This window comes from Sarcophilus harrisii, chromosome 2, assembly GCF_902635505.1.
Source record: "Sarcophilus harrisii chromosome 2, mSarHar1.11, whole genome shotgun sequence".
In the NCBI taxonomy this organism is placed as follows: Eukaryota; Metazoa; Chordata; class Mammalia; order Dasyuromorphia; family Dasyuridae; genus Sarcophilus; species Sarcophilus harrisii.
Window position 1 is genome coordinate 87,545,301 of NC_045427.1, and position 23,788 is coordinate 87,569,088.

Sequence of the window (23,788 nt, forward strand, 5' to 3'; positions counted from 1 at the left end):
TCCCAGTCCCCGGGGTCACCCTTTAACCTCCCCTGCCCTCTCCCCAGGCCCTTCCTGTCACCAAGGCTTCTTCATTCCCCCTAACCCTATGTGTGCAGCCCTGTCTCTTCTGGTTCTGCTGACGGCCGTCGCCGTGTGAGCTGTAGCCGTAACTGGCCTCAGGGCTGCCTCCCCTCCAGCCCATCTTCCGCTCATCTCCCAAAGGAATCCTCCTACAGCACAGATCTGCGTCTGGGGCCTCACGGCAAACCCTTTGTTTGGCTTTTAGGTCCTTCGAACCTGGCCCTTTGCTACCTTTACTATGTACTTCCCTTGCCTCCTCCTCTGTGCCCTACCATCCAGGATGCTGGCCATCCAGCCTCCCTGCTGTGGCTTGAACAAAGACCCTCCATCTCCAATCTGCCATTTTGTCAACCGTCACCCAATCCTGGAATACCTTCCCTCTGCCCCCCCAACCCCCCGGCTTTCCTAGCTTCCTTCAAGCCTTGGTAACCCCCCCCCCCCTTCTGCTTCTTCCCTTAATGGCAGTGCCTTCCCTCTGAAGTCACCTCCCCTGGCCATCACCGCGGGCTGGACTTCTGTCCTGCCGCTGGACTCCCAGGGCTTCGGCAGAGAGGAGGCTGGCGTCTCCCCAAAACCCAACGCCCACCTGAGTGAAGGCTTCCCCCATGCAGAAACAAAGTGCAGACGCCAACAAAGACCCTCCCCCTGCATGCACTAGTTGTACACTGGGGGTTGTCCCCCGTCAGACTTTGCGGCTGGAGAGGAGGGACCTGACCTTGTTTCTTTGTATCCTACATTGTAAGAGTGACTAAGTGCCTGTGGACTGAACCTGGAACCTGTGGGCCACTGAGCTGATGCTCCCTGGCCAGACTGACCCCCGCCACTGGCCTTCCTCAGCACAGATGCCTGTGGATCACAAAGAAGGGAGCGGGAAAAGGGTGTGCAGGTTCCTGGAGAGAATTCCCCTCTACCAGTGGGTCATAGCTTTCTCTTCAAAGGATAGCACATGACTATAATTTAGCAAACAGCAGGTAGCTTAGCCAGTACTAAGGCATGGCTAAAATACTAGGGATTAGCCAGAGGATATAGTCATCTCAAAAGCTATTCTTCCTGTGATGTAACCTGGTGGAATGATAATGAAAATACACAGGGGGCAAATGTCCTCCCTTTCAATAGTAAAATTCGTCTTTGCCAAACCTGCTTAGAGCTGCAGGGCCAGTTAGAGCTGCAGAGCACAGATACTGTGCTTTCTAAATCACTGCAGTCTTGCCTGGCTCAATAGGATCTTGAACCTACTCTTGAGCTGCCAGGTTTTCCCACTCTGTGAGAAAAGGCTTCAGACTTCTGAAATGAAGGAACAAGAAGGAAAGCCTCTCCAGCCATCTGAGGAAGAGGAGTGCCTTATTTAATTTTCCTTGCCAGTTCTGTGCCTTTTATCAATCAGACAGCCTCAGAACCTCTCCATCTCCAGGAAACTTTCCTAGTCTTAAAGAGCAGGACAAGGGAATATGACTTCCTGCACACACTAATGCAATCTCTGTCTTCCTTCCTCTTTTCTTCTTGCCTTGTGTACTCAATCATTTGCTTGTAAACATTTGCTGAATTTGGGCTTAAGGCACTGATTAATTAAGGTACCATATTAATGCTTTTGTCTGCACTGGTGTGTCCGTTGTTTGGTTAAGAATTATCCCCATTGCTATAGTTGTAGATGATACCTAATATAACCCCATTCTAATTTTTTTTTAATGTTGTGACCTTTGATATTCAGATTGCATATTTGTTTTGAGCAGTAGGTGACTTGTGGTATAAGATGTTGTTCTAATCTTAATAGCTATTAGAAAAACTAAATGTTATCTAGCTTTTCCAACAATTTTTATCAAATAGAGAGTTCTTCCTCAAATATTTTATATTCCTAGGTCTATTGAATGCTGGATTATTGAGCTGAATTTTTTTTATTATTTCTTCTAGTCTGTTTAATTGATCCTTTTTTTTTTTCTAAACTAGCAGCGGGCAAGTTATTACTACTTTTGAGTGTATTTTGACGTGTGGAAATTAGCTATAATTGTTAGGTTTTTTTTTTTTATTTTGTAAATCAACACGAAAGCTGTCTTTCTTGAGCTTCCCATTATTCTTAGGTCTGTATCCTAGGAACATAAATGAAAAATATATCCAAATCCTGTTTTATTGGACAATATTCTAGATATTTGGAGATAATCTTTCAGTCCAATCAACAAACTTTTATTAAGCACTTACCATGTTCTAGTCAGTCTGCTAAGCTTGAAGATATAAAAACAAAAATGAAATAACTCTTGTCCCCATGGAGTATACAGTTCTGTCAGAAGAGTACATATGTATATACATATATACATAGGTATAAGTATATGGTATATGTAAATATACAGTATATACATATGTAAATAAATTCAAGCATGTGCCACTGATACTCTCTATCTCATGTAAAAAAAACTGCCTTAATTTTCTGAAATTTCCAAAGAATCTGAATAATGCTCAGTAAGGAATAGGACACTGACCTTGACAGATCTCTGTTCTGGATTTCCCTGTGACTAGCCATGTAACAACTGTAGAGGAGTCAAATAAACCCCTTACCTTCAAGAAAGGATGAAGTTCAGGAGAAAGGTTGAAGACAAGTCAGCCTCAGATGCCCAAACTCTCTTAGACCAAGGCTTCCTAACAAAGTACATGCAGTGCATGGTTGTGTCTCAAGCAACCTGGAGGGGGATGTAGTGCTTGAATTGAGATTTGGGGGAAAAACTGTGGATTCTGGAAGTCTGAGGGGAGAAGGAAGAACATTCCCAGATGGGGGTGGCAAGAGTAAGTGGGACAGTTTGGCAGAACTCCACAAAAAGGATAAAACACACAAATCTGAAAAGGTAAACGAGCCAGATTGTAGGGGGGTTTAGATGATAAACAGAGGATTTGTATTTTATCTTAGAGACAGCAGGGGAGGGATAGTTGTACTTTAGTGAAATCACTTGGACAGCTGTGTGGGGAAGGGGGGGGGGAGGTTAAATACAGGGAGGCCAGTTAGGAAGATACTTCAGTCTTCCAGGGGTGGAAGGAAAGAGCCTTGCAATGAGTGAAGAGAGAATAGGGGACAGAGAGGGTAGTTGTGTAAATTCAATCCATAGCAAGATTTGCCACTGACTAGTTATGTGGTTTGAAGTAGAGTGGAAGGTCCAGGATGTCCCAATTCAATCTTGTCTTCTCCTAGCTAAATATCCCAAGTCCTTTAACAGATATCATGTTTTACAAACCACTCACCCTCTTAGTAGCTTTTCTCAAGACATGGTCTAGCTTATCCCCTCTTAAAATGCACTCAGAAGTGAGCACAGTACTTCAGATGTGGATTGAGCAAAGCAAGAATGTTGTATCTTTCTTTCTAGACATTCTGCTTCTATTAATGCAATATCCTTCATTAACAATTGCTATATGATTTCAGGTCACTTAAAATTCTCCCCAAGATATAAGAACTTTTTAATATCTAAGCAAGTATAAAGGGGAGACTTATGCCCACCAAGCTGTCAAGTCTTAGAAATTGCCTTATAAATGTTGAAAAATGCCTTATAAATGATAAACTGATAATACTGTGCTAACCATATCAAGTCATAGATCATTGCAAAACCTTCTAAAGATCTATGATCATTCAAAAGAATTTGACCTGATTATACACATGGGAGAAAGTCACATGAATGAAGAATGCTTATTGTCCAGTGTGCAGGAACATCCCCAGAGTTGGCCATAAGTACCTACTGCATTATATGTGAATAACAAATTATAGAAAAGAGATTGATTTGGATTTTATCTGGAAAGTTGGATCTTATTTTCAATGATGAACCCTTCAAAGCAAAGCATTCTTTTTAACACTGGTATGTTTTGCTGAGATTCTAAGCTCTGAAATATGGAATATCATAATCCATGGAGAATTACAATTGTTGGTTACATGGGGAATAATGGAGAGATGCATGGTAGTCATATTTAGACTGCAGCATAAACAGGATTATACACCTGAAATGGCCAATGATCAGAAAGAGTGGGTAAGCCATATAGTAAAGAGTGTTGGGTAATTATGTGTTCACATAATGTTGAAGCTAGCACATTGATTTTACTTCTCATCTGATGAGAATCTCCCAGAATGTACAGACAGGATAGCTTCCAATGTATATCACTACAAGGAGAGTCCATATTGATGAAAGCCTAGGATGTGGAGTCTTGGATCTAGAGCTACTAGGACCCTCCAAGGACATCAAGTCCAAACCCTGCACTCCCTCCTCATTTTGAAGATAAGAAATTGAGATCCAGAAAAGTGACCTTCTCCAATGTCCCTTCAGAGGCAGGATTTGAATCCAGGTTCTCTGACTCCAGATCTGGTGCTCTTTCCATTGCATCCTGAAATACCAGCTCCATCAAAGTTGTGTGGCCCAAGATCAGCTGCTGTCTTGCTGCTTGTCTCCCTTTTTGTCTGTTCAGAGATTTTCTCCAAATCCTCCAGAATGATGGGATCTGGATAACATCCCCTAAAACAGGGCTTCAGCACAGTAGTCATTCCAGTTTACTCCCAAAAGTATAATAATCACTCATAGTTGTATAGTGCTTTACAAACTACCAGGAATTTTAGATGCACTGTCCTGTTTGACCTTCATGGCATCGTTGAAGGTTTGATGTTAGCCCCGTTTTACAAATTATCAAAGTGAGACTGAAAAAATTAAATGAGTTGCCCATAGTTGTGCAAGTTGTGAGAAGCAGAGACGGAATTGAAACCCGGGTCTCCCAGCTTTAAGCCTAGCTCTCTTACTTCTGCATCAGGAAGTTTTAACCTGGGGTCTGTGATTGGTTTTCTTTGTAATCCTCTATTTTTTTATTTTATGCTAGTTAATCGACATTTAATTAAACACTCCAAGAAGAGGTCCAGAGACTTTTTTATAAGACTGCCACAGATATATCCATGACACAAAAAAGGTTAAGCGCTCCTTTTCCTACACCATTTTTGTCCATAATAACTATAATTTGAAGAATCTAGGATGCTGGGAAATTCCTAAGACAGTTTTATGAGATAGTGAGCAAGAATGACAAACGGAAGTGTACCTCTGTTTGGTGGATCAGTGGATTAAATAGGATCACAGATTCTCCCCATGCCATTCAGAGATTAGATTCACAAGCGGCCTTACTGCTTCAAGAGAATCGAGCTGAATAGGCAAATGAAAGGAGGATCAGGGTAAAGGAAAACTGTGTTATGTTCTGTCAGGAGATGCCGAGTCCCTACTTGAGATCTGTTCTGGGTGGGAGGCTAGACATGCTCTCCAAGAGCTCACTGTGATTGAAAGGCAGACAGCATGCTCCCAGACAGGTCCAGGGCCTATTGAAGGGAGGGACCACTAGCATCGACAGACCAGGAAAGGCCTTGTGCCAGAAGGCTTCTGAATAAATTTCTGGAGGTCCCAAGAAGATCATGAAATGCGTGGTCCCACCAAGGACCTCCCAGCCCAGAATGCCAGGGGGCAAAAATCACTCTCATCTCCCTTAACTGCTTGGCTAGCCCACATTCAGATGATAAAAGCTTTGGAATTAACACCCCAGACTCAGAAACCCCAGGATTAACAGAAAATGTCACCCGGTCCATTATGGGTCAGGAGAAGCTGAAAAAATGTCATTGCAGTCCGATCGAAGTGCTGCCCTGGTTTTCCAGCTGCTCCCAGCCGGGTACATGCTGTGTGTGGCCACAGCTGTTGTTACTGTGGCTCATTAAATAAATAGCCCAGTGGACATCACTGCAGCAACAGCGGCACAAATAAATAAATAAATGTGATCTTGTCTGTCTCTGACCTCATGCCCGTCAGGAGGGAGTGTGTGCAGGGGAACAAGGCAGGGTGCCAGGGGCTGAGCCTTTGCTGCCTGTGGCCCGCAGGTGTATTCCTTCCATCTGTTTTTTCCCTTCCTCCTTTGCTATTTTGTAAAGTTGAGTGATGGAGCCTTTGATCTCTGTACACAGGGGCTTTGCGGGGTAATTCCAGCATTTGGGAGGATGCTTTGTTCCCTCTCCCCTCGCCTCCCTCTTTGGATTGTGAGCACCTTCAGGGCAGAGACTGTGTCCTTTTTCATCTTGCTGTCCTAGGGCCATTCATAGAATTGGCTCTTGATGTTTACTGAACTGAGTTAGAAAAAGAGGCATTTTGTCACAAAGCTTTCCCCTGCTTGGGTTAGAGAGGATGTGGATTTGGGGGGTTGGCCCCTGTGAGCCCTTATTAATGGGAAGAGGGCCAGACCTGGAGCCACGGTGACCTGCCTTCCTACCCTGCCCTGGACACTTTCTAGCCTGTGATTCTGGCCGGGTCGTTGCCTCCTCATCTATGAAGTGAGAGGGGCCTGGAGGTCCCTTCCTCAGATTCTGTAGCATGTGGCCTCTGGTTGTTGAGGAAGACATCATAAAGCATATGACAGTGAAACTGGAAGGCTGGGAAGGTTACTTGGGAGCATGGGGAAATCATTCACGTTTTCTGGAGCCATCCACCATCTTCTCTTCTGTCAAATGCTCAAGTGCCGGCCAAAATACATTGTGTAAATCTGGTCAAAAAGTCAATGAAGTTATCAACTAACTGACATTTATCTCTTGCTTTATCTTGTTCCATCCTGTAAAAAGCACTATGAAAAATGGGAAGAACTCTGAGAATGATCCCTGAAGGGTCATTTAAAGTGTCACCCATCAGCTAGACATAGAAACATAAATGCTCTCTTTTAAGAGTAGAGATAACTCCTCACATGGATATAGGAATAGTGTCAAGGTTTATACAACACCTTTGTCACCAAACACTCTCAGGTAGGTAGTTGTAAGGGTCACTCACATTCCACTGATGAGGAAACTGGGTCTAGGGGCCTGGGTATTGCTGTGATCTCAAGGCCAAATAAGGGCCATGAGGAGAGCTGAAGCAAGGTCTCCCGACTCCAAGTCCATCTCTCTCTCCTATTATGGACGTTGTTATGGGAGTTCAGGTGACTGACAGGACCTGAATTGGGAGAAAACTCAACCTGAGGGAAGGGTAGAGCTGTTGGAGATAAATGAAGAAGGGAGAGAACTCTGATGCAAAGAAAAGGGACCTACAAAGGATTGTGACCCAGAAAGCCCTGGAAGGGGAAGTCATATGTAGGAGAGATTCTTATTCTTGTAAAATAGGTTCTGAAATCCTGGTGAGAGATATGGCTTTGGTGGACTTACTTCTTCTAAAAATCCTCCTCGATACAGGGATTAGAGGGAGGGCAGAGGAAAGAGGATCCGGATTTCCATGCTATGGTTTGACCTTTATTTAGCAAATGAAGCTGGGGTCAAAAACAGCCAAAAACAGCCACAACAATAACAAGAAACAAAACCAAAAACGTGATGAGACAGAGGTTGATGGTCCCTTAGGGTACAGTGTGAACCTGGCTTGATGGGAACCAGACACCCCTAGCACTACTTCCTGAAACCCTGTAGGCTACCAACTAAGCCCAGGAAAATTTGGCCAGGCGGTCCTCCCCAGGCCCCCTGAGGGTCAGGTTCTGTGCTTGCCTGGGGTGCCAGCAGCCTTATCTTTTAGGTTCATGGAGGTACCCCAAGCCAAAAGGCCAGGAAGTCAGCCGGAGACTGCCTCCTCAAAGACGCCACTCTTCCCTTCTTTTTTGGATTTTTAGGGAATTGGGGGGCTGGGTAGAGGAAGGCCTCGACAGGAGGCAGAAACTTAGGCAGAATGAAAATGAGCTGATGGTTGGGGCTCATTCCTGGAGCCAGCAGGGCCTGTGTGGTGGTGGTTTTAAGTAACAGATTCCTCACACTTTAGTCAGGGCCCTTGTAGTGGAGATCTCTATGGTAACCAAACAAAGTTCCCCAGCCAATGAGGGGAGGTTTCCAACAAACAGCCCATCAGTCACTGGTTCTGCCCAGCGGGCCTGGAAGCCTGCCATATCAGTTTTGAAAGCCCAGTGACAAGGCATTTGGAATGCACATTGTTTTTCTTCCCCTGCCCTTCTCTCTCCCTGGGGTGTGGGGCACCCCTGAGGTTTCAACCCACGCTCAGGTCCTAAGGGAATAGAAACCCCGTTGGGCCTGGAGTAAGGGACCTCTCCAGAGAGATGCTCTTGAGCCTGAATATCATGGCTGTCAGGCCAGATCTGGAGAGGTGTAAACAGACCAGGGAATGCTGCATCCATCTCCCCCAGAAACCCAAACTGTTTTGGAAATTATATGATGCTTTGGCATTAGCAGGACTCAAAGCTTTTCCAGAGTCATTTGAGGCCTTGTGGTGGACCTCAAAGGCACACGACTAAGCCCTTCCTTTGTTCTTGGTTGTTGATGCTTTATCTGTATTAATTAAATCTGCCAGCCAGAAATGAGTAGTTGATGATAGGTCACTGAATCTAAGAGTTTGTAGAGGCCATAGATACCCTCCTGTCCAAACCTTCCTCACTCTAAAAACAAGAAAACTGAGATCCAGAAAGTCATTTGCCCAAAGTGCCATATGGCTCATAAATATCATTTAGGTCTAGAAATGTGGGCTTTTTGACCCCCAAGATATTATTCATCATGTATCAAATTCTACCTTTGTAGAACTGATATCTTCACCATCAACCTAAAATTTATTTGATTTTTATTGATAATCATCATAGCACATCAGATGTTTAAACATTGATATCCTTGATCATTAGCACTGATGACACAAGAGTGAACCAAAATATCATTTGTACTTTGCTGGGCCCAACCCACCCACCATTTTGACTGCTCATAGTCTTAAGGAAGACAGCAATCTTCAGCTAGATTGTTCCTATATGCCATCCCAATGTCTTTTTACTCTCAAAGATCCATATTCATCAGCCAGTTTAGTTTTTGCCAAGTATCTTAATTCTTAATTAAACACTTAACCTGGACTAAACTTGACTCTGTCCAGAATTTGTTAAACTATAGTTCTTACCTTCTGGGAGCTTAAATTTAGAGTCAAGTATGGGTAGATGAGACCAAGAGACAGAGAAATCACTGTTTTCAGGAATTGTCCAGATGTCTCAAACAAAATCTCCTTCAAAGTTTGTCCTCCTTTGCTATCTCCAGTATATAGATTTACAGTTCCATCTGTTAGGACCCCCCCCCCCTTGTTGCAGTTATAATCCAAAATTTTAATGATCTTTAATCTCCCCACTGACATCACCCTTACCTTTATTCCTATGCTTTTAAACCCCAAGTAAGCATGGTCAAATCTAAACTTATTGATCTTTTTAGTGGAAGTAAATACTCAAACTTAGTTAAGTTGTTTTTAAGGACCTCTACCATAACTGTCTATTAATTTTGATGAATAGTACTCCTGACTAATCCCCAACCAGTTCACATACTTAGGGACAGGATGGGTATTTATGGATTTTATCTAAATTAAGAACAATGCTATTTTCCCTAGATCAGGACCCTGTATCTAAGGAAGAAAGAACATGCTTGAGAAATTGAAGCTTTTGGGTTTCTGGAGTTTTTTTTTAAAGCCCCAAAATCATATCATATTAAATGAATTAAGAGCTAGAGGATCAGTGAGTATTAAAGGATTAAGGGAGATGGGGGTAATGTAATCCTACAAACCCAAGTAAAAATCATTTGGCTTGAGGGGTTAAAAAGCTGGCTTGATCAGGTAGAATCCATTTATTCAGCTTGGTAATTGGAAAGAGACTCTTCTAAATTGTAATACTTGCACTCTGCTGAAATGGGTTGAATTACTGGACATGTCCTTAGTAGAATAATTCATTAGGAAATTAATAGAGCTTTGGCTAGTCTTTTCCATTTCAGATTATTCACATTAAAGTTACTTTAAAATAACACCCTCTAAGGATACTGGGCCTGGGTTTAATCAGCTAATTCTTCCCATTAGTCTTTCCAAAATGGGCTTAATTTAGAGGAATGCTTCGTAACCTGGAGTGCTGACATTTCTGGCAGAAGTTTGGGCTCTGCAGTTCAGTGAGTCATTGTCTAATGAGGTCCAGTGTATGGCATCCCAAGGGTAGGAGTGGTGTGACTGTCTTGGTGAGCTGTGCCGATCCTTTTCTTTGTGGGGTGTTATTCCTCTTAATCTCCCCAGCCTGGACCCTGTTTTCCAATTGGGTCCACTGTCCAGAGGTACACACAACCCTTTGTCTATCTCTGTGCCTATGGTCATATTATTCCTTCTCCTCTCTAACATGGTCTCCTGCCCTTTCAGCTTATCCGAATCCATATTATTTTCCAAGGTCTAATGTGGGTCATATCATCTCTTCCACGATGCCATTTTGATTATTCTCCCTCCCTTCTGAGTTCTAGTGTTCTATTTACAAGGAGCCATAGGGCCTGCAGTTCGGTGGCTTGTATTCTGTGTACTATAGCTGTACTGTCATTCTACTGATCTCCCACAAATACTCGTTTCCAGATTGACTGGACTGTCCCTATTATGCAGCCACACGGTTCCTGGTCAGCATTTTCCCAAGAGCCTTTGCAGGTCCCAGCTACAATAGGCGGTTGCTGAGTGAATAGACCAGAAAGCCTTCTGATGGTGGTGTGGTGTGAGGTAGGTTTAGTTCTGCAGGAACATAGCGGGATGACTCAGAACAAGTCATTTTACTTCTCTGAGCCTTGATTCCCTCAGCTCTTGAAGGGGATAAATAACACTATGCCCAGGCCTTACAGGATTGCTCAGAAGTGCCAGTGAGAAAATGTCTCTAAGCCACTCTGGAGATATCAAGCTGCTATTTAAATGTTGACCACTGTCCTCATCGGTAAAGAAAAGGTCACAGGGTTTTATCGAGAAGACACTCAGAGGTCCCTGTCACCCCAAATAGTCAATGCCGGCTCTTGATGTGAGAGAAGAAGTGGAAGATAATGGACGTGAGCAGAGCTGGGGTGTGGGTTTGGGTTATCTCCTTCCTTCCTGTCCCCCCCAGGGGCATCGCCCGGGGGGGGCCAAGATCCATGGCCATGGCTCAGACACAGAAAGAAAGGCCCCAAGTGAAGGAAGCGTGTCTGCTGCTTAATGGGAGACTGATTCGCTGCCCGCTGGGTGTGGAGTTGAAGGAGGTGGACGGACCTCGTGCAACCTCACGAAATAGGGAGCAGTCCCACCCCTGCTCCCAGGAGCTCTCAGTCATAAAGGGAAACCTGGACGCAGAGAGCGTAACCCAAGGGCTCGGCGAAGCAGGATCCCAGCTGCCTGGTCGGGGAGAGCGGCAGCTTCAGAGCGAGTCCTGAAGTATGGATAACTGAGCGTCAGGGAGTGAGCGTGAACCGCGTCATCAGATGTAGAATTGTAGCTTTGCACCTGAGGAGAACGAAGGGGCCGCTTTTCAGGGAGAGAAGCTGAGGCCAGAGACGCCTGGCTGAGGTCAGGGGGTGGAGTCCGGGCCGCCAGCAGCTCTGCCATGGGTGCCTCGGGCCCTGCCCAGTGCCTTGCCCCTCTGGCTGGCCCAAGGCCCCTCCAGTCCGGGAGGTCCTTCTCCAGGTCAGCCTCTTTGCTGCTCCAAGACCGCCAAACTTCAGGTTTTACAGAAGTGGAGAGGGACTAGTGAAGGCAGCAGCAGGACAGCCCCCCAGGGGCTCACCGGCCCTGCCTGCTCGTGTGGTCTAAATGTGAAGGAAGGAAAGGGAAACGCCACAAGGAAGCGCCACGAGCGCCGGGCTCACCCCGGGAGCACTTGTGGAGCTTAGAGCCCATCGGGCCGCCACAAGCTCTCTGCTGTCTCCCGGGGTGCCTCGTGGAGGGCCAGGCACAGGGGCGCCCTTGATGGCTGATTCCTCTGGAAGGAGAAAAGGACAGGGTCTTATTCTGACTAATCCCTCTCCGTCCTCTCCCTCCTCCCGCCAGGGGGGTCGCAGGGGACTGGGAGTGAGGGGGCTGGGCCTAGAGCCTGGGCCTGCCCGTACCTACTGCCGTCCCACATCAGTGCTTGCTGAACACCTCGAACGAGGTTTCCCCCTCAGGCCGGCCACACTTCCGGTGGCTCTGGGAGGCCCCACCGGCCTTGTGGCTCCCAGGCTTGGCCTTGTCCTCAGCGTGTTGCCCTGCACCCTGCCTCTCTGACTCAGTTTCTGCCCAACCATCACTGGGGTGGAAGCCAGACTCCCCCCCTCCCCCCCCCCCATCCTCCGCACTGTGCCTAAGGGAGCTCCTCTCCCCTGCACTTCCTATTGCCTGTGCTTGGCTCTCGGGCCTCCTCCCCACTGTGATCCAGCCCCGCAGGCCCCATCTCTGCACAGGACGCCCCCCCAGGGGGCCTGGAGGGAGCTTTGTGGTCCTCTCTGTGCAGCAGGGCCGGTTCACTCTCTCTCTCCGGGCCTGGGGCCTGATGCTCACTTGTTGGTGGGTGCTTGTGAGAGCCTTCCCTTCCCTCTGGGGAAAGTGAGAGGCTGCAGGGAGGACTCCTGAGGCTCCTCCCAACCTGTGCTGCTGTCACCACGCACTCTGACCTCCCGGGGGCCTGGGCGGGTTCCTGGGAGACCACCTGGCTCCCTCCTCTCTTGGGACGATGGGCTCGTGACCGAGGGGTTTGGCATTATAGGGAAAATGATCCATGACAGGGTTAGCGAGACTAAGGGGCGAAGGCGTCCTGCTCCCCGTCTCCTCGGGGTGTGCTTTGCTTCCCATGAGCAGGCCCTGGTCCGACAGACGGCCGTGGAAGAGCAGCTCTGTGGGAAAAGCCCCTCTTGGCCACCTCTGCAGGTCAGCGTTAGCAGCCTCGGGAGGGACAGGAGGCGGTCTGTCTGGAGACTGCTCTTCACCGTGCTTTCTCACGCACTTGGCGAGGCTGCCCAGGAATGATCACAGCTCCGGAGGAAGGCTCAGCCCGGAGAACGGTGGCATCCCAGGATGTGGGGCTGGAAGGGATGCCGGGAATTGCAGAAGTGCGGCTGGTGGAGCCTCTGGGTCCCTGGTCAGAGCAACCTTCCTAAAAGCGCCTGTGATTACGATTACAAAAGAAGTCAGGGAGAGCAGCAGACAGTGATCCCAAGCCAGAGCTTGTGTTGTATGACAAAGGAACCTCATAGTCCGCAGAGGTTCCACGGCTTAGTCAGGGTCACACGGGCAGCAACAGGTAGAATCGGTGCCCAGCCCCTTTGATTTTAAAGCTGTTGCTCTTGCTCCTGCACCTTAAAGAGTTTGGACTCCTGGAGGATTTGGGTCTCTTTTAAAAAGGGGGGTTGTTGCTATCTTTTTATTTTTCATCCTCTACCAGAGATCTGTCCCTTATAATAAAGAAGAAAAAATAGAGAAGAAATATTCAAAAGAATCTAATCAATAACTTTGAAAAAAAGTCAACATTATCTGCAAAAGAGCCAACTATTTTGACTCTTCGATCTTATCTTGTCTAGTTAAACCATAAGTTCCTTGAAGAGCTGTGTCTTAACCTTCTCTTTGTTCCTCATAATAGCGATACAGTCCGGGGGACAGAGCAGATGCTCAGGATGGCTCCCACGTGACTGTGGACAGAGCGCTAGTCCCATAGGCATGAAGACCTGAATTCCCAGCCTCCCTCAGACACTTGGTAGCAGTGTGCCCCTCATCCATCCCCTCCCTCTGCCTGTATCTGGAAAATGGGAATGATCATGGCACCTCTTCTTCTCCCTCCCTCCCTCCCCCAGGAGTGGTTTGGATAAAATGAGGCAGTATTTGTAAAGTGCTCTCTAAATGCACTTGGTGATTAATTAATACCCAAGGATTTAGGTGGGTAAATCCTGAAACCCCTCTGAAACCCCTCCCTGCCTTCCCTTCTGCAGCACCGCCCCCCTCCTCGCATGTGCACACATATACACTTACACACATGCATGTGCACACATGTTCACTTACACGTGTACATGTACACAGCAAGACAGAAAGTGAAGGTAAAAGTTTTAGAGGCCACAAGTCTCCTTCCTCCAGCACATTCTTCAGAACCATCCACGTGGAGCAAAAGTTAGGGAGAAGCATGATAACATTGGGGTAAAATGCTTTTGCTGAGTCAAGAGAAAGTGAATGCCATGAATTAAGTCATTCAGTAAGCCCATCAAGAATCTCAAATGTCCTTTGCTTCCAAAGGCCAGCATATGGGGGACAGGGCCTGCCTCACTTTTCTCCTCCTTTCTTTTCTGTCTGTCTCTGTCTCTCTCTCTCTCTCTCTCTCTCTCTTCCTGTCTCTGTCTCTGCCTCTCTCTATCTCTGTTTTTCTCTCTCTCTCTGTCTCTCTCTCCCTCCCTTCCTCCCTCCCCTACCTCCTGTATCTCTCTCATTTCTCATCTCTCTCACTGTCTCTCTCATAGACATCTCCTCCCCCAAATCTCTCACCTTTGGCTTCTCTTCCAGCCAAACTGGTCTGCCCACCTTTCCCCACATACTGCATTCCAGCACTCCTGTGCCTTTGCAGAAGTGATCCCCTACATCTGGAATGCTCTTTCCTTAGCTCCACCCTGCTAAATCCTAGCTCCTGTGGGGAGATTTCCTGATCTGATATCACCACCACCTCTAGTGCTTTTATGTTTTCTTCCTCTTGTAGTTACTTCCTATTATTTTCTATGGTCTTTGCATTTGGGGAAGCAGAATTTAGGTGGTTAGAGTCTGGCCCCAGAACTAGGAAGTTTTGCAAAGTGCTTTATGTATGTCACCTCACTTGATTCTTACAGTCACCCTGGGAGGTAAATACTAATATCCCCATTTTTCAGATAGAGAAATTTGAGACTGGGTCCCATAGCTGGTAAGTGTCTCGGGAAGGATTTGACTTCAGATCTATCTTGAATTGAAATCCAACAGATCCTACCTCTGACAAATACAAGTGATAGGATCCCGGGTGAATCATTTGGACTTCTCAGTTCTTTAGGCAACTAAGAGATTTGAACCATTAGCACAAAGAGTTTCTTTCTCTGACTGAAAATTTCAGATTTAGTTCCTACCCATCCCTTTTTTATTTAATTCCATCCCCTTCTCCTCAAGTCCTGGTGGGCAGGGAGTGTTCAGTTTTTTGTTGGGGTTTGTTTGTTTGTTTGGTTGGTTTTTTTGGTCTTTTTGCCCCCAGAATAAGAACTTCCTAAATGTTTATTGAATTTGCCCTGCACAGCACAGCCTGTGCAGCCTTCTCTGGGCCTCCCCTTGGCCTTGCTGGGGTAGCTAACCTCAGGAGGGGTACCATACTGGCTGTGGAGCCACTGGCTGTAGCTGTGTGGTTATAGCAACTGAGGGTTGTCCTCCTGGCTCCAAAGGTGCTGCCTCAAAAAGGGACTTTTCAAGCTGGTTAAAAGACCTAAATATGTCAGGGCTCTGCTTGCTGAGTAAAGATCAAAGGGTCTTTTTCTAGTGAATCATTCCATTCTGCACTGAGCTTATGAATAATGAAGGATCTGCATTTCCCTCTCCCCCTCCACCCTCCCCAGTGGGAAATGATGAGGATGATCTCACTGGTTGATTGAGCAGGTCTTGGTTACTGCCAGTACATTCATTTGTTCAGTATTACCATGTGCCTAGTCTGGTGGTAGACTCCTTGGGGGAGTTCAAAGAAGGGAAAGACACTAACATTGATCTTGGCCTGGAATGCAGGTTTACCATCTAGCGGGAAAGTGAAAAAAAGAGTACAACATTGAGAGGTGCCCCAAGGCAGCCCAGGCTTCTGAGGGAGAGTGCCAGGGCCAGGATGGGCATCCCAGCACAGAACCCCAACCTTTGGTTGTGTAGAAGAGAAAACCAAGGCCTGGATAACCTGCCCAATGATGGTTAGGTGGTATCTAGGGGTGCCAGAGGCCAAATTGGGAGCTGAGGGTTGACAGAGCCAGGGAAGGGAGCTGTGTGCTAGGAAGGAAGCTGGGGGTAGCAGGGAGCAGTTGGCTGGTATCCGAGGGCCAGCTGAAGGGAGAGCAAGCACAGGAAGCCACCTTAAACCCCATGCGCTCCTTGAGAGCTGAGCCTTTTCTGTCCTTCTGCTCTGTGCTTAACATGACCTCTGGCATGTAGTTGTCATTTAATAAATGCTTATTAATGACTTAGTCACTCATCTTTGGGTTTAAACCCTAGGATGGCAACTCCCCCAATGAGTAGATTAGCTTTCCCAGGGACATAAGGCATGGATTTTGGCATCCCCTTTGTGTCCTGGTGTCCAGGTGGAGAGGAGGGGATAAGCAAGCTGTGGGCGAGAGGAATGGGACTGGGCTTGGTCTCTGGACACACCAAACTGCCCTTCAGTAAATGTGACTTAAGCTGGACCATGAGTAATGACTAAAAGTGACCAACATCCGTGGCCAGGAAGGAACCCAGTATGTTAGTGCTAATGAGGCTGAATCATAGCTCTGAATCCCTATGTGAGCTAGTTAATTTTACACAAGGACAAAAATCCCAAACGGTTGGCTGGCCACAGACTCTCCACTGCAGCCAGCCACAAAAGGACACATAGAGACAGAGAAGAGGAAGAGGAAGAAGGAGAGAGAGGAGAAGGGAGAGAGCAGAGGCCCAGATGGAATTTCTTCACAAGCTAATTCACAATTCCCCAGGGTCAGAGAGAAAGGGATAAAGCTAGAGAACTGCCTGTTTGAATAGCCTACAGGAAAAGCACGTGCTCCTCTGGGAAGGGATGTGGTTCACTTGAGAAATTCCGCTCTTGGGTCACTCATGCTAATGGAATTTCAGCAGTGAGGCCCCAGCCTGACTAGGGAAAAGTAGCTTTGGACACCGGCTCAGCTTACAGTGATCCCTGTACCTGGCACATGGCTCGGCTGCCTTCGCCCAGTCTGGGTCCCGCACGCTGCGGCCAGATCCAGTGCCCTGGCGCTGCCCAGCCTGGGGATCCGGCTGGGGACGAGTCGCACTGAGTCAGGCCCTTGCCGAGCTGGCTAGCATGGGAGCTCTGCCTGGAGGAGAGGGGTCCAGGGCAGCCATGGGAAGGGAATGGCCTGCAGGGTCAATGGAGGAATGCTGGGAGGCCGGCCAGCCCAGTCCAGGAAGGAGTCCCTGGGGAAGATACCCCAGCCCTTAGTCCCCAAGCCGAGGACTCCAGCTGCAGGAAGGAGATTCCGATTCCTGTTGTCCCAGCCATTTGGGGGAGCAGAGGGGTGATGCTAATAAGCTTTGACCGTCTAAGTTTTCCAACAGAGAGTCCCATTCCTTACCAGCGACCTCCCTTCCGTTCTCACTGCCTCCCCCTGCCTCCTGCCTGGCTCTCTCTGCAGACCGCCCTGATATGCTGAGAATCGGGAGCTCTGGTCACTTGTCCAGGCGGCTTCTGGGCCTCCCAGACTGTAAGCCCCATGCGAGCAAGGATTTCTCTTTACTTCCTCCTCCAGCTCTCTCTGGGGCTCTGTCCCCCACAAGTCCTTGCCAGGGTTAGCTGCTTAACTGCATTCATGAAACCCTTCCCAACTGCCTTGTGAGACAATTAGTCTGTATTGTGTATAGTGAGAGGCGGAGGGCCTGATGGAGAGTCAGCCCTGGGCCTGTAAGGCCAGTAGGTGGTGCTGTCGAGAGGGCGCCCTGTCATCAGGGAGACCCAAGTTCAAGACACTGAAATAGCTGTGTATCTCCCTTCCCCTTCCCCCAGCAAAACACGGTTTGAGAGATGAAAGCTTTTAAAATAAAGGAGCAGGAATGAAAAGGGTCAAGTTTCTGACTGTCTGACATTTTCCCCATTGGAAGGAGAGGGGCAGACATTGCTACAGTTTTAGTCCCAAGGGGAGTTTAGCTCAGAAGGGAGCAGATAAGATAGGTAACACCTGACCTCTTTAAAGGGGGAACGAAAGAGTCACACAACAACAGGAGAGATGATTCTAAGGAAGCAGAAGCCCACAGTGGGGGGCTTGCCTGCTGCACGGGACTAGCCAGCCTTTTGCCCAAGTGTAAGGAAGTACTGGGGACAATACAGCAATAAGACAATATTAAACATATGATGGGCATAGTGAGTGCTGTGGACTATGCTACAAATTCTCAGCAAGACTCAGAATTGAGATCATAATCCTTTTCCCTAAGGCAGGGGTCCTCAAACTTTTTAAATAGGGGGCCAGTTCACTGTCCCTCAGACTGTTGGAGGGCCTGACTATAGTAAAAACAAAAACTTTGTTTTGTAGGCCTTTAAATAAAGAAACTTCATAGCCCTGGGTGAGGGGGATAATCCCTCCCGTAAAGAGTTTACATTCTAAAGGCAGGAGACTAGCATGACATAATACAGCATAAATACAAAGTAGGAAAATGGAACATAGCTGGAAAGGAAGTGCGTTTGCAGCTGGGATTAGAAAAGGCTTCTACTAAGAAGATGTTCTTGAAGAGGAGGATTCTGGGAAGCGGAGATGAGGAGAGAAAACATTTCCTGCATGGGGGAGTGGCCTGCTTAAAAGGATGGAGAGGGGAGTTGAAGGGCCAAGCTGGGGAACTAGAGGGAAGGCCAGCAAGGCTCCATCTCCGAGTAGGGGGCGATGTTCATCAAGGCTGGAAACACAGGCTGGTGCCGGACTGTGAGAGGCTTTAAAAACTGAACGGAAGTGTGTCTCTCTCTGGCCAGGGTCACACAAGTAGTGAGGGTCTGAGGCAGCAAGCACCCAGCAGTAACAGCGTTGCACCTTTAGAAACGGCAGCTTTCAGCCCCTGGTTGGACATCCCTTGAGAACTACAGGGGTTCTCTCCAAGGTGGCAAGCCTGGAAGAACCTGGTACGTTTGAGGTGTCTGGGGGACTTCGGGTGAACATGTTGTCCTTTGAGAGAGGTGAAGGTCAGATGCAAGAATTCTAGAGCTGATAATTAAGCCCAGGGGAGCTGAAGAGAGCTCTGAGAGAAAGGGGCTATGTGCTGAAAGGTAGGGCTTAGGGAGCAAGTGCAGTTAGGGGTCTAAGCAAGCGATGACTAGTCAGCAAAGAATGAGAGGAGTGTGATGGAATGAGATTATGATCAAATAGAGGAATGTCACATTTTTGTTGTTTTTAAATTTTATTCTTAATGCTCACTTAAAAAATTTTTGAGTTCTAATTTTTCTTGTGCCTTTGAGAAGGCAAACAATATATCATTATATAAGAGAAGTCATACCATATTATCCATGTTGCAAAAAGCAAGTAAAAAAATTTTTGTTTCAGAGTTGAACAGTTTTCTCTGGAGGTGAATAGTGTTTTTCATAGATCCTTTGGAATTGTCTTTGATCTATGTGTTGTGCAGAAGAGCTAAGGCTTTCCCATTTCATCCTCATTGCAATGTTACTGTGTTACTTTGGATGGTGTTCTCCTGGTTCTGCTCATTCTATTTTGCCTCAGTTCATATAAATGACTACAGGTATTTCCGAAACCGTTCGGCTCATCTTCTTAGAGCACGATAGTATTCCATCACATCCCTATACCACTACCTATTCAATGAACATTAGAGTTTTTCACTGAGGAACTGGAATACTTGTTCAGTGATGGTGAGATTCAGAAAGTGACCATCCTAATTGTAGAGAGGATGGAATGAAGGAGCAAGGTGTGGATCGGTGCTAGGATTCTGGACCTGGAACTGACCACCTGATCATGGAATCATAGCAATGGAGCACGATAGATAGTGTGTTGGACTTGGGGTCAGGGAGATCTTGGTTCAAAGCCTACCTCAGTGTGACTTGCTAGTGTGACTCTGGGCAATAAGATGGGAATAATTGTAACCCCTACTTCACAGGGTGGTTGTGAGGTTCAAATGAGGTATATAAAGTGCTTTGCAAACCTTCCAGAGGAGTGGGGGCTGTGTGTGTATGTTAGCAGTTATTATTGTATAATAACCATGTGTGAATGGCTGGAAGGTGAGAAGTGCCAGGGGGGTGGGATGAGCTGGAGCAGTCTGGGCCAGCTTCTTGAAGGAGGTGGGACTTTGGGCCGGGCCACAAAAGAGGAGTTGAGTCTGAGAAGCCCAGGAAGCTTACAGGAGAAGGAGCCTTTAGGGTTGTCCTCAGAACGGACCTGCCCCTTCAGGAAGCACCTTGAGCCGGGTCAGGCCATTCACCCCTGGGAGCTGGGCCATACACTGTGCAGCCCTTGGCACGCTGCTTTGCTCAGATAGCGTACACTCACTCAAAAGGCATTTCTCAAACCTCAGCCAAGTGTGCAAAGTCAGTCCCAAAATCTTTGTGTTCCTGCATCGCACTGGATGGGGAAGAATCTAACATTTACACAGAGAAGTGAGCTGGAGGGAGGATTCAGGGGAAGGTGTGGGAGGGGGCAGGCAAGGTGTGAGTGGAGGGCACTCCAGTTCTCACACACACACCACAAGCCAGGCTAAGGGCCTGTGCTGCTTGTTTATGACCCTCTCTCTCTCTCTCTCTCTCTCTCCAGCCTGATGTTCACTAAGGCAAAGCTAGAATGTGTCTATAAAGGCCCAGAGGAGGCCCTCGTGACCTGCAGAAACATGCTGCGCATATGGCAGTCCTTGCACACTACCTGTCTGCTCGGGTAGGGGTCTCTGGGCTTGGGGGCTGCTGTGGGAGGATCCTTCTGTGGGGGGGAGGACAAGGGGGGCGTGCCAGGGGTAGGTCCTTGGCAAATGAAGGCAGCAAGGGAGGAAACATGGAGAAAGTGAGGTGATTGACTAGAATGAGGAGGCTGTACTTTGGGTCCATGGACTCATTTCAACATAATTTGCTTCCTAGATAATGCTGTGGGCTATATTTTAAGCACTTGAAAACAATATTCTGAAAAAAGGGGTCCCTGTGCTTTCCACCAGCCTGCTGTGACACAGCACTAGGGAAGAGCCTGGGCCTGGGGAACAGGAAATGGAAGGCTGAGACAACTGGAAGGATGGGCCTGGACCACGCCATGCTTAACCATTAGGCTCAGGGGGCTGGCTTTATCCAGAAGGCAGTGAGGAGCTGCCCGAGGTGGTTAGGAGTGCGTGATGTCATCAGAGTTGTACATTAGGAAGATTAATCTATCAGCAAAGTGAGGGATGGGTTGGAAAGGTGAAGGGACAAGCCTTTAAGGAAGCGGATGGCGGTTGTGCGAGAGAAAGAGTGAGGTCTGAGGGGCAGAGAAGGAGAACTGGCGGCCTGGGAGAAGACCCGTCCAGCGTGTTTGCAGCCTCGGGGGCTTGCAGAGGGCTGGCCTCTGGCTGCAGAAAAGCCAGAAAAGGAAAAGCAGCGGCAGCTCCGCTCTGGGACTCCCAGAACATCCCTGTGGAGCTGTCCCGCAGTAGGGGCCGGCAGGGACAGGAGGGGTAGTCCCTCCTGTCATCCAATGTGCAGATGAGGAAAAGCGAAGTAAACAGGCCTGGCGGAGCCGGGACCAGGCCCTGGGTCTGTCACGCGCCTCTCTCTGCCCGTGACTGCCTGGCAGGAAAGGCTCCCGTTTCACCATTATCCTCTTTTCCAGGGGCTCTGAAAAGGATGGCAGCCTCACCGAGATGCCCGTGCTGAAGAAGCAAGCTGGAATGCACTTGACTCTGCCTGATAATTATGAGGAGGGATCAGGTAAGGAAAACACTGCGAGGTTGGGGGATGGGGGAAGGGAGACCCATGGCAAGGGGGGGGAGGAGGTAAGAGCATCAATAACATATGTTTAGGTTCCCAGAAGAAAACAATATTGTGGGGGGTACACAGCTATCCTGTTAAATTTAATAGTGCTTTTGTAAAAAACCAAATGTATGTAACAAGAATAAGTTTGTGATTTCATATATAATCTCTTTTGTGCTTTGGGATGTTTGTGGTAGCACATAAGAGGATGTACCATGTACATGTAAGAGGATATATGGAGCACCAGCCCTGAAGTCAGGAGGACCTGAGTTCAAATCTGGCCTCAGACACTTAACACTTCCTGGCTGTGTGACCCTGGGCAAGTCACTTAACCCCAATTGCCTTAGCCAAAAAAAAAAAAAAAAAAAAAAAAGAGCAAAGGAAAAACCCTGAGATTCCATGTGAGGGTGACCTCCTCCTCTTGAGCTGCACTAAGGCCAGCCCTGGGAATTGCATTTGAAGGGGTCACAGACCCAGGTGGCGCCCCGGGGCATTGTCCTGCTGCCCCTGGCCAGGTCCCTCTCACTTAGCCCACTGAGAGCTGGGTCTCCCTGAGCACTGAAAGTGGGGATCGTGGCTTCCACAGTACCAGGAGCTCCAGCACGTCCAGACAGATAGGACAGGGGCTGAAGGGAGAGGAGCACGTGGGCTCAAGGCTTGCGATGTCCAGTCGGGGGAAGAAGAGATAGTAAGTTGGTGGAGTTTGCTCTTTTTTTTTTTTTTTTTAAACAGTTCTGTTCTCAGAGCTGACTCCTTGGCGTGAGAAGTAAGTCATATGAAATTTGTCAAGTACTTAGGTACCACAAAAGACATTTTCATTAATTGATGATTTAAGGCAGAGCTTTTTTTAGTCACAAAGTTCCCATGACAAGGAATGTATAAGCAGGATATAATGAAGTGTGTAGTTTTTCTGTTTGTTTTCCACTTCACGAATATGTCAAAGTTCACTTAGGTGTGACTATAAAGTAATAAACCTGATTCTGTACCTTCCAAATTAAACCCACTACTTTCATATTCATTCCATGTGTGGCTGTGGGCATGTGTCTGAAACTTCTGTATGAGGAAGTAGCTTTCAAAAGTCACTAATTAAGCTCACACGAAGGCTTCTGTTGTCAAGTAAGATCGTCTGTTTGTTTGGACTGATGGCTGCTGAGTTACTAGGGAGAGAGAAGGAGCTTGGATTTCAGATGTGTGTCTATGGGGGGGGGGGGGGGGCTCTGAGTCCTACATTTCTTAGCGGGGGGTCTCAGCCCCCCTCAGTGCCATCCCGTATTGGGAGCTCTATTCAAAGGAAAGCTTAACAGTCTGATGGATGGCATTGTTCGCAAAGCAGCAACAAGGAAGCCCTAATGCGGGGACTTCCTGAACTGTTGTATAAACACTGGCCCATTTGGGGTGTGATCCCTTGGTCCTTAGGAGACTTGGATTCTAATTATCCTCCCTTCTGCACTATGCCTTTAAGCTCAAATAATTTAAGCTCTCTGGACTAATGAAGCATTAGATGAGATGGCTGGGAAAGCCATTATATTAGATTAGCTATAAACTTACTACATATGGAACTGATGTATGTGTAGGTGCACGACCCACTGTGATCAGTGCGCATTTATTAAGCACCCAGGGCATAGCAGGCCTGTGCCCAGGGGCCAGAGATAAAGGAAGTCCCTGCCCTCAAGGCATTTAAATGAAGGAAGCAGCATGCAAATAATTAGGTAGATGCAGGAGGTTACACACAAAGTGGATGAAAAGTACCTTACAAGGGGCAGAGTTCAAACGGGAGGGTGGCTCCTGCTTCTTCCTCAGGCTGGCGTCCTCAGGGCTTCATCTCTCCCTCTCCCTCGTAGGCTCTCACGCTGCCTCCTCCATCGCAGCATCCCGACTGGAGGAGGCCATGTCTGAACTAACAGTGCCCAACTCAGCCATGAAGCAGGGACCCCTGCAGATGTGGACCACGCTGGAGAGGATCTGGCTCCAGGCAGGTGAGTCCCGCAGGCTGCACTGCAGGGGGAGCACAGAGCCCAGGGTGAAGGGCTTCCCGCCCCCAAGAGCTGGTGGGCCAGATGGGGAGGTGACATGGAGGACAGAGGGACATGGGGGGGGTACCAAATAAGCACACGGTAACTTAGCTGTAAAAGGCCCTAGGGATTGGGATGGGGGAAGGACGGGAGCAGAGAAAAGCCAGATGGGAGGGAACCCAACCTGAGGCTTGAAGGAACAAGCCATTCTAAGGGTCAGCCTGGGAGGCCAGGGATTGGGTAGTGTGTCTGAGGAACAGAGGCGGCTGCATGGAGGGGGAGTGATGTAGGGGAGGGGGAAAGCTTGTAAAAGTGGCCTGGAGTCGCTCCAAGCCCCA

At 47.8% G+C, this 23,788-nt stretch overlaps 1 protein-coding gene across 7 annotated transcripts in view; it reads left to right on the forward strand.

Annotated features, from left to right (window-relative positions):
• Positions 1-23,788, forward strand: part of TTC7A (tetratricopeptide repeat domain 7A) — a 169,749-nt gene that overhangs the window by 119,217 nt on the left and 26,744 nt on the right. For 6 of the 7 annotated variants that reach the window (XM_031950439.1, XM_031950434.1, XM_031950437.1 and 3 more), the window contains 3 exons: positions 20,267-20,383; positions 21,299-21,396; positions 23,280-23,414. In XM_031950439.1, the coding sequence (XP_031806299.1) occupies positions 20,267-20,383; positions 21,299-21,396; positions 23,280-23,414 (350 nt within the window). The remainder of the gene's footprint in view (positions 1-20,266; positions 20,384-21,298; positions 21,397-23,279; positions 23,415-23,788) is intronic. The other variant, XM_031950438.1, reaches the window with a different exon arrangement.